This window comes from Typopeltis vanoorti, chromosome 8 (assembly GCF_054136105.1).
Source record: "Typopeltis vanoorti isolate ZY-2024b chromosome 8, IOZ_Tvanoo_1.0, whole genome shotgun sequence".
Taxonomy (NCBI): domain Eukaryota; kingdom Metazoa; phylum Arthropoda; class Arachnida; order Uropygi; family Thelyphonidae; genus Typopeltis; species Typopeltis vanoorti.
The window spans coordinates 30787518-30798932 of NC_143556.1; the positions used below are offsets into that span (position 1 = coordinate 30787518).

Below are 11415 nucleotides of genomic sequence, written 5' to 3' on the forward strand. Positions count from 1 at the left end.
GTAAAAATGGGTTTTCTGGAAAGAACCGCAAAAAAGAGATTTAGAAGGGGACAGTCTATGGTTATTATTCATTATTAAATATTTTTTCTTTCTTTTTACTTCTGAAAAATTTCAGTTTATAATTTTAAAAATTCACTATTTTCTAAGCTATTTTCATAATTAAATGATAATCCACTTCACCTCTTCCACATTTCTAGAAACTCAGGAAACCAGATGTGTACACAGTAATCCAAATGAGGACTTATAAAGAGAAGCAATAACCTACATAACCCTGCATGTCAGGGTGTTCTTAGATAACCAAACAATTCTGTACTGTTTAAGCTACTTTTTTTAATATGCCTTCTGAACCCCAACAACAACAACAACAGTATTATTTGTCTGCAAATTATGTGTTTCTTGTGGCTGTGTGAGTATGGCCTTCCACCTCCATATGAAATCAGCTAACTAACTAACACAACTTCAAATAAAAAAGCCCATATAAAGATTCCTCTCACCAGCAATGAGAACGAACACAGGTCTTTTCCAATCGAAAGGGGCAATGTTAAAGAAAATTTTTTACATTAAGCAAATTTTAGGAGTAGAAATATTTAGTAGTAGATAAAAATAGTTATTTAACAATAAATGAACATATCATAGTAGAAATGGGTTTTCTGGAAAGAATTGCAAAAAAGAGATTCAGAAGGGGCAGTCCGTGGTTATTATTCATAATAAGTATTTTTTCTTTCTTTTTACTTTTGAAAAATTTCAGTTTACAATGTTAAAAATGCACTATTTTCTAAGCTATTTTCATAATTAAATGATAATATACTTTTCTCTAACATATTTAGATTAACATACTAGAGCCTCCATAGCTCATTCAGTATAGACGAAGACATTTAGTAGGAAAGACCCGGGTTCCATTCCAATCAGTGATGCGAGGAACCTTTATCTGGTCTCTTTCAACTACAAGTGAGTTAGCTGGTCTTATACAGAAGTGGAGGGTTTTTTGCCAGCCTGGTTGGCAGAGTGGTTAGTGTATCCGTTCTCCAGCCAAAAGGCTGCGGGTTCGAATCCTGACATTGGCATGAATGTTTGTGATTGTCTGTGAAAATACTGGTGGTGGTGGTGGTCAGTGGTAGATGGCATTGGTATAGATGATGAAGGTAGTGCAGTTGGTGGATTTGTGGAGATGGAGAGTTGTAGAGTAGGTGCCCTCCCTCAATGAGTCTTTGGACTCTCTGGAGGTGTTACATAATAATAATAATAATTTCCATTTTTCTCTATTTTAAAAAGGAAATAAATAACACATAATTTACACGCCCTTTATCTTTTTCAATGCTGAATACTTATTTTATTATATACAGAGGGTTTAATGAAATATTTCACAAGATTAAGATTTGGTTTGTGGCTGGATGAGACAAAATATATTGTATGGGATGCAGTGTTTTAAAAGCAGTCCAGTGGCTGTTGTATGAATAGATCATGCATTCTTCAGCTCCTATTTGTCCTGGAAAATTGTTGTTATTATTATTTATATGGGCACTCCAAATTAAAGATGACAAGAAATTATATTCTTTGTTTCATCCTTTATCCAAATGTAAGCAAACAAAGTTTGTTCATGACGTAACTTCATGACTGGGCTACTTGTATATAGAGATTAATGACTTCACATCAATTGCCTTAGTATCCTTTAATGCAATGCACAGATCCTTACAGACATGTTAAATGCTATGAGAAGAGCCACTACCCAGACCAGTTTCGACCTTTATTGAAGTCTCATCAGTGGGAGCCAGAACCAGAAGTGATACCAAGGTTGAAGTTATGCAGAAGTCATATTTCCATATACAAGTAGTCAATAGGTGTCACACCTTATTACTAACATACTCTGAATTAGATGTACATCATATTATTATTATTATTATTTCCCAAGACCTCATGGAGTCAAAGACTCATCTGGGAGGTCCTTTTATGACACACACATCTCATCATACTGTGTCAACACACTCAAACTCCTTGCAGTCACCACACTCTCAGGCAAGGCATTCCAATCATTCATAACTCTGCATAAAAAAAACCTGCCTCTCACTCCCCTACTCACACCCTCTTTATGCAGTTTCCAGGATTGATCTCTGGTTCTCCCCTGATCTCCCAATGTTTTCTGTAGAACCTCTCCAGCACTGATCCTATTACAACCCCTTACTAACTTGTAGGTCTCTATCATACTCCCCTCTTCCTTCTCTCCACCACACTCTGCAAATTACATCTTCTCAATCTTTCCTCATACTCAACATTCCAGAGGTCAGAAACTACCTTAGTAAGTTGCCTTTGGACCCTTTCCAACATCTCTTTATCTTTCTTAAAACCTGGTGACCAAATCTGGGCACAATAGTCCTTGTATAAGGCTTTGATTAGGCCATACATGGACTATTGTGCCCAGATTTGGTCACCAGGTTTTATGTTGTCTTCACAATTTTGGCGATGTGTCCCCTAAATTTTAGATCCTTATCCACTATCACCCCAAGATCTCTATTTTCCTCTACCTCCAAAAGTATATTCTCACCAAGCTTAAATTCTGCATCCCATCTTTGTTTTCCAAATTTTAAAACCTTACATTTTGCAACATTGAACTCATAACCCCATTTCTGTGCCCAATCACTCAATTTATTCAAGTCTTCTTGCAAAGCCACATCTTCACTACTCTTTATGGTTCGTCCAACTTTGCATCATCTGCAAACAACTAAATATCTCCATCCAAATCTTCGCCAATATCATTAATATACAAGTTAAATACTAATGGCCCTAAAACAGACCTCTGAGGCACTCCACTAGTGACTTTCCTTTTTCTGGATATCGCACCCCCATACACAACTTGTTGATACCTATCATATAGCCAGTCTCCAATCCAATCCAATGCACTAATCTAATATTCAACCTCATCTGCTCTAGTTTGACTGTCAACTTATCATCATTGACTCTATCAAAAGCCTTTGTGAAATCTAAGTATATTACTGTGTATCCTTCTCCTCTGTCCAAGGAAGCAGTCACTTTATTATAATAAGTAAGTAAATCACTAAAACATGACCTCCCTTTAGCAAATCAATGCTGTCCATCAAAGATTATACCATTGTTGACAACCCAACTCTGGATCCTAGTTCTCACAAGCTTCTCCAACAACTTAACCACAACACCTGACACTTGTACTAAAAAAATATGTCAAGGCAGATGTCAATTCTCTGGCACGTTCCTTCAGAATACGTGGTGATATATTATGAAGTCCCACAGCCTTATTTACGTCTAGTTTACTCAACTCCCCAAACACCTCCTCACTTACAGTCAGTCTCTCCTCATCATCAACTGCTCTCAATCTCTCCATGAAGTCACATTCACAAGATTGAAAGATCTTTATGAACTGCTCATTAAGTATCTCCACCACACATTCTGCAACAGCTGTCTTTATACCATTTCCTTCAATCAATGTCATCCTTTCATAATCATTCTTTCTTTTGCTGGCTACATATCGAAAGAATTCCTTAGGATTCTTTTTGGCTTCATTAGCTAACTGCTGTTCATACCTCTCTTTAGCTACCCTCACCAACCAAGTCACCCTCCTTGCCTAATCTTTGTAGACCTCATGAAATTGGTTACTTCCACTTCTCTTATGCTGCCTCCAAAATGCCCTTTTTCTCTGTATTGCATGCTCAATCTCATTATTCATCCAGCCTCACACCTGTCTTATTTAACCTTCTCACCCTTAGAATACATTTAGACATTGCATCTACTAAATAGTTTTTGAAAATCCCGCAAGCTGCATTGATCTCTTTTCCATTTAACTCCTCATTCCATGCTACACCCGCAAGCTGTCTCCTGAGCTCTTCATAATCCCCCCCCCCCCTCTTGTAGTTCCACATGTACCCTTTTTTCACAGAGGTCCTTGAACTGCTGGCAACCATGGTCACTTTCACCAATTGGTGGATGATTTGACACCTCATTGATAATTACATCCTCTGATGAGATGACCAAATCCAAGACCCTTAATCCTCGTGTGCCCTCTCTTACATACTGTCTGAGGTAGTTATCCTTCAAAAACTCAAGAAACTCATTTTCTTTACTTCCACTTGCTATCTCTTCATTCCACTCTATATTGCCATAATTAAAATCACCCATAATGATCACCCTTTTCTTGTTTGCTTGGCTTATTTGACTATACATTTCACTATCACCACCATCCACATTACCAGGTCTATAACAACATCCCACCAAGTATTTGATTCTATTCACCTCTATCTCACACCATACTGCCTCAAAACCACTGGCTCTATTTCCCTCTTGCATCTCTACCTTGTATGGACATAACTCTTTATCTATCATCAATAGAACTCCCCCTCCCTTTTTACCCCTTCTGTCCTCATTAAACATATCATACCCTTCCATCTCTATTCCTGTCAGGATGTCGTCCTCATCTAACCATGTCTCATTTATTCCGACAATCTTTGGGTGAACAGGTGCAATTAGTGCAACCATTTCATCCGCCTTGTTTCTTATACTTCTAGCATTGGTATACAAACACGACAACTCATTTCTGGATCTACAGCTAGTTCTTCTGATACCACTTACTCAATGTGATCTCTCCATGCTGGACTGGGGCCGTTTCTCTTTCTGCTTCTTTATTTTAGAACCCTTTTCAATTTCATCTGTTTCCTCTTGATCCCTGGTCATCCCATTTCTTTCCTGCCTACTCATGCTCTCACCTCCTCTTGGAGCATCCACCTTTCTCACACTGTGTACCCCTGTCCACCCTGAGCCTCCCCGATTATGGGATACTAAGGCAATTGACATGAAGTCATTAGCCTCTATATACAAGTAGTCTAGTCATGAAGTTACTTATCTAATTCAAAGTATGTTAGTAATAAGGTGTGACACCTATTGACTACTTATTATTGGGAATATGACTTCTGCATTGCTTCAACCTTGGTATCTCTTCTGGATCTGGCTCCACTGATGAGAAGTGAAAAAACCTTTCAACTTAAGGGTACTCCCAGGTCCGTACTTACACTTTTCCCGAGACCAAGTAAGATGGCACCGGTGTGCTGTCTCCAAATGTATCCCACACCGATGTGTTCTAAAATTCCGACAGTGTGTTGTACAGTAGAGTGAATCTTGTAGAAGCAAACTGCTCATCAGGTATGTGATTTTTGCAATCCTGTAAGTATGACTTGTTCGGCAGTCTTTCCTATGCAAGAGAGCAAGCTGATTGGGCAGTACTGAGGGAACTGCTTTACTTTCCCCAGTGTTTCTGGAGTAAGATTATGTCAGCTTCTTTCGAGTGTGAAATCTTAGTATTACATTAATGATTGCTACAAGGTACATGAACCAAAAGACAAACAAAGATTAATAACAGCTGAAATTAAGTTTATGAGACTGCAAAATATACTCTATTCAATCACAAAAGAAACGAAGAAATTATGAAAGAATTAAACCAGGAATCAGTAATAGAAAAAATTAAAAAATATAAACATAAATGGATGGAACACATTAAAATAATGTAAACAGAAAGATTACCATCTCTATTATTGGTACAGTTGTGATATACAATCCACTGCATTCAGCCTATATTGGTGAGCAATGTTTCAAAAGATGGTGATATCTAAAATGTTGGGACATCCTGTTATGTTATAATGTGTAGGTTCTAGATGTCCCACAACCATGATATTCCTTGTGGCAGCAAATTCATTCAGGATTTTACCATTCTGATTAGTGGGCCTGTTATTCCATGCTTGCTGTTTAAGTTGCCTGCTACTAGCACTGCTCAGTTCATGCTTAATATCTCCAATGTTAGTTTCAAGTAGCTGTTTGCCAATAGAGTTGGATATGGAATAGATTTCCAGGCTGCCTGCACTGGCTTCTGGATTTTCACTCCTATGATCTCAATGTTAGTGGTTAAAGGTTTTTCAATTTTGCTGGGCTCATTGTTGTATTGATATAGACCGTTGTGCCATTTCTCCTGACATTGGGCCTGTAGTTGTGATATACACAGTTTCTGAGACTTACATCGTCAACTGGGTACAGGTGCATTTCATTTACCATTTCATTGGCGTTATGAATTCTTGAAGCTTATGCATTTTGTTTCCTAGGCCACTGGAATTCCAGAAAATTATTTAAATGAAATAAGGTCTTCTACATTCATTAACCATCATTGATTAGTGTGAGAATTGCTTGCATTTGTCTCATAAATAAGTTTGTGACTTCTTGCTAGGCATCGAATTTGTCATGTCCAGTAAGTGTGTCTTCCAGGATTGCTGCAAAATTGGCATTTTTATTGGACTCCTTGGGTTGCTGAAGTTCGGGTTTTGTTTCTTTTTTAATGCCACCACTTCCACTTTGTCTTTGGTTTGTCCAGTCTGCTTCCATCATATTCTCCTCAGACTACTGCCATTATTTCTTCCTTGTATTTCAACCCTACATGGGCTCTTCTTGCCTTTCCTATTTTCATTAAAAACATCACACACCCTTCTGTCTCTATTCTAGTTAGAATGCATCATGCTCAGTCAATGACATTTCATTTATTCCAATAATGAACAATGAATGAACTCGGTCAATACGACAGTTCCATCCTCCTCTTATTTCTGAGGTACCTGGCTTTCTTAAACAAACATAATTCATTTCTGAGTCTATAACCAGTCTGACCCATGTTGCCTTTGCTATTCCTGTCCATCATCACTTATCCCATTATTTTTCTCATATTGAAATGCTCCTCTTGCATTCCAAGCTATCTCATTCCTTTGTTGTCTGCCTGCCTTACAAATATTCACTACTACTTTTAAAATGTGGATTTTTTAGTATTATCCATTTCTCACGATATAGTTCTCATTCACTTTAATACCTGCTTTGATGTCAAAAAACTGAAATAATCCTGGTTGGAATGGAGCATTTCATTTGTCACTTCACACAAAACCCCTTGACACTAATCTAAACCTTGGTTCCCAACAGAGGTGCAAAACAATAGTCCAAGTAAAAATTTTGCATGTCTCAAATAGCTCTTGTCAAAATTCCAGTTTCACGCTCACCTGTACTATAGCATATAGCAGAAGACATCAGTAAAAAAAAAAAAAATAGAATGCAAATATCCAAATGAGACTTTGAATGCAGAAATTGTGCATGCCACTGTCTCCTATTCCAGGTGTTATTCATCTCCCCCAATTCTGCTAAAAATGTATGTCCTATATTAAACCTGACTTATTATATCACCCATACTCATCTGGTATTCTCTCCAACTACATGGAAGCAAACATATACTAACCCATCCTTTAAAAGTAAGATAAAAGTCAGCCATCAGACTATTGTTCTATTTCCCTCACTATCTGGAGATTCACCAATTAATTAGTGACCACCAGCATGAATTTTGCTTTTCTTGTTCTACAGCAGATCCTTTAGCAACATTACTCACCTTGGATGCAAGCCACAGAAAAGTTTGGAAAACCTCATGTGGTTGCTTGTGACATTAATTAGGTCTAGTTTACAGGTCTCGCCAGGACGATAGCTTGGTCCTCACCAAGCTATCATCTTAAGGTCTGTTTCTGCTTTATGCAGTTGGGTCATTAGTTTTCTACTCTGGTTTCGCTTTCTGCCATAATGGATAGTTTCGTCTCTTTGGATTTCTCTCTCAATGCTGAAATATGCTAGGACTGTATGCTTTTGTTCAAATTCCTCCTCTTATACATTAATGATTTTCTTACACTAATCTCAAATCCTATCTATAGTCTTACTGATGACAGTACACCACCATTCCTCTTCTTTGACAAACTTTGTATTGCTCAAATGATTTATTATGGCAGAAAGTGAAACCAGAGAAGAAAACTAATGACAACAAAGACTCATTGAGGGAGGGCACCTGCTCTACAACTCTGTCTCCACCACTCAATCCACCAACTGACCGCAACTACACCAACGCCTTCTACCACTGACCATCACTATACTATTTCCACAGACAATCACAAACATCCATGCTTACGGTGGGATTCGAACCCGCAGCCCTTTGGCTGGAGAGCAGATATGCTAACCACTCAGCCAGCCAGGCTGGCTATTTAAGCTTCAGGATCTTTCTGAATCTTTCTTTAGGATCTTTCTTAATGTCTTAAATACAATCCTGTCTTAATTTTCATAAGAAAGATCTCACACCATTTTCTCCACTTAATTTTTATGTTGAAATATCTATTCAGTATTAGCTTTCTCATCTGGGCTGACTTACACATTTAACCTCTCCTGGCACAAACATATTGCATTCCTCAGAACCCAAATTATTTGGTGTTCTTCTACTTGAGATACTATTGATTCTCACATTACAACTCCTATGACTATATAAACACAAACCAGAACAATGTTCTCGTTCTCGTGTTTTAAACTGGCACACTAAAAATCTCCCTAAGAAGACTTGGTACTATCCATTTGCTGGAGTTGGTTGGCTGAGTGGTTAGAATATCCACTCCCCATATCCACAGGCTGTAGGTTCAGATTCTGTTGTGGGCATGGATGTTGATGATTATCTTTAGGTAGGAGATGAATTTTATCACCTGGTCTGGAACAACTTGTCCTACTTAATGGAAGACAGAATGGCTTGAAAAAGCTTTCCATGTTTGGTATCTAGAGCAGAGTTTCCAGATTATGTAAAAAAAAAAAAAAGTACAGAAATATATAAAATTATAAAAAATAGGGAAAAAAATTTATTATTCATCCTACCCTATAGGTTAGTCCTATAATGTCCTATAGGTTATTACATATTTGATAATGAATTTCCATTTTCTCTCCTTTTAGCAGCAGAAGAATTAAGTAGCAGCGAAGATGAAGGAGAAGGGAGCAGAAATTTTTGATGAAGTTAAAAAGAAACAAAAAAGAAAAAGACAGACAACTGCTTAAAATTTCAATATTTACATTGTAAATTTAGTATTTTGATAAGCTGCATTTATTTTAAAATGCATGAAATAATTATAAATGTATTTTGGATATTATTTTTATTAAATAATTTGTATGAATAAATTGAGCTAAATAAATTTCTAAAAATATATATAATCTTTGTTTAAATAGTTTACATAAAGCAGAATCTTTCTTTAATTTATGACATTATTATCAAATATATTATTAAATGCTGGCCTGGTCAAGTGATTAGTGTATCTGCTCGACACCCAAAAAGGCTGCAGGTTCGAATCCTGCTGTGGGCATGGATGTGGGCTAGTAGATGCATGGTGTAGATGATGCAATTCACTGTAATTGGTGGATGGAGTGGTGAGACAGAGAGTTGTGGAATAGGTGTCCTTCCTCGAGTCTTTGGACTTCTTGGAGGTGTCACATAATAATAATAATATTATTATTATTTTCACAGACATCTATGAAAAGGATCATGGTCAGGGGGAAATCCCGACTACGATCCATTGGGTATCAGGACATCTGAATATATTGAATAAAGAGCTGTGGACCAGTGGTTTTGGGAGTGGCAATCCCACGTGAAAATATAGCCATTCACCAATCCACAGTGGGCTAGCATGGTGAATTATGGCCCAATCTTCCATGATGAATCAAACAGGAATAAAATGGCCCTCATTCCCCGGAGGCCAGATTGATTGTCACTACCTATGGCAGCAGGTAGTTAAACATGAAGGCAGAGGATGCTTAGAATCCCCAGGTAACTAGATGTTGCTGACATTAGAAACTAGACCTTGGAAATTTAGGATCTAGGACTCTGAGCAATGAAGCATGGCTAATTGAACTAACTGAAGAGCTAAAGTGACTAAAATGGGACATTCTTGGACTATGTGAAGTTGGACGTTTTTTAATTGAAATTCTTCAATTAAAAAATGGAGACATATTGTAAATAGAGACCAAGTTAAAGAAAGAATCATTGCAATTGGATTCATGGCTAAAATAAAAATTGAACAACATAATAGAATTTGACTGTATATCTGATTGAAAAGCAAGTATTGTCCAAATGTCTAAAAGATACACTCTAAATTCCAACTGAATTAGTTGAATGAAGAAGAAGACAACTATGAAATAACAGAGGTGCCACAGATTTTACCAGAGGAAGTTATGTGGAGCATCACTGATTCTTTTCTTATCTTGGCCTCTATAGTACAGTATGTCTCCATTTCTCAAATAAAAAATTTCTTCCCCATTATGTCTAACTTCATACGGTCCAAGAATATCCCGTTTTAGTTGCAAAATTTCATCAGTAAGGTTGATTACCTCTTGAGTTATCCATGCTTTTTTCTTTCTTTCTTCTTATATTATTGATGTGGTTTTTAGCAGATGTTACGATAGCTGCTTGTAGTCTATTCCATTTAGAGGGTTCATTTTCGTTTTGCAACTGTGAAGACAGCAGTTCTTAAATAATTTCATTAAATTTTGATTTTATAATCGGATATTGTACCATTTGCAGATCCGTTTTCGGGATTGACTTCCTTTAACTTTTATTGTTTTCAGGCGAATATTCATCTTCATTTAGACCAGTATATGATCAGATCCACAGTCAGCACTTGGCATCACCTTTGGGTTCCGTATTCCATTGAAGTATCGTTTACTGACTTCTAGTACAGTCTAATTGATTTTTGTGTCTTCCATCCGGAGTTCACCGAGTGTATCTTGCTGTTGGTTTTTGCTCAAAATAACTGTTAGTTATGAGATTATGCTTGTTACAGAATTCATTCAGCTTTTGTCGTCTCTCATTCCGAATTCCATTTTCGTTTTGCAACTGTGCAGACAGCAGTTCTGAAATAATTTCATTAAATTTTGATCCAAATTTGCTCAAAATAACTGTTAGTTATGAGATTGTGCTTCTTATTACAGAATTCAATCAGCTTTTGTCGTCTCTCATTCCGAATTCCTAGTCCAAATGGACCCTCGTGTGTAGATGTTCTCTCTGAACCAACTTTTGCGTTACAGTCACCCATAGCACAAATACCTCGATCTTTCTTGCCTCCGAATTCCTTTATAGACCATTCTATTTCATCATACATAATATCTATTTCTGCTTCCTCATTCTGTTTGGTAGGAGCATATATTTGGGTGATCAGGATATCTCTAGGTTTAGATTTCTCTAGAATTGCCATTACTCTGATTTTTTGATTATATGGATAATGTTTTTATTATCCATATAACCCATATGAGTTTTCTACTCTACAATAAACGCTACGTCTCTTGATATTTCACCACCTGACGTATATATCTTAGTATTTGGATATTTCGATTCAAAATCTGATGATCCTTTCCAAAAAATTTCACGTATTCCTAGTATACTAATATTCAATCTCTCCATCTCTCTCATCACATTAGCCCAATTCCAGCATTTACTCAATCACCTTACATTGAAAGTCGCAACATTCAAGCAATTTCTGCGTCGAGTTTCTTTATAGCAGTCACGGACTGACGATACCACAGGGCCTGCTATAT

At 37.0% G+C, this 11415-nt stretch overlaps 1 protein-coding gene across 1 annotated transcript in view; it reads left to right on the forward strand.

Moving 5' to 3' along the window:
* The window catches only part of LOC150103900 (uncharacterized), a 132480-nt gene extending 123572 nt beyond the window's left edge, over positions 1-8908 (forward strand). The window contains exon 8 of the mRNA XM_090397091.1: positions 8788-8908. Coding sequence (XP_090253217.1) covers positions 8788-8843 — 56 coding nt within the window. The 3' untranslated portion in view covers positions 8844-8908. The remainder of the gene's footprint in view (positions 1-8787) is intronic.
* Positions 8909-11415: the final 2507 nt, after the last annotated feature.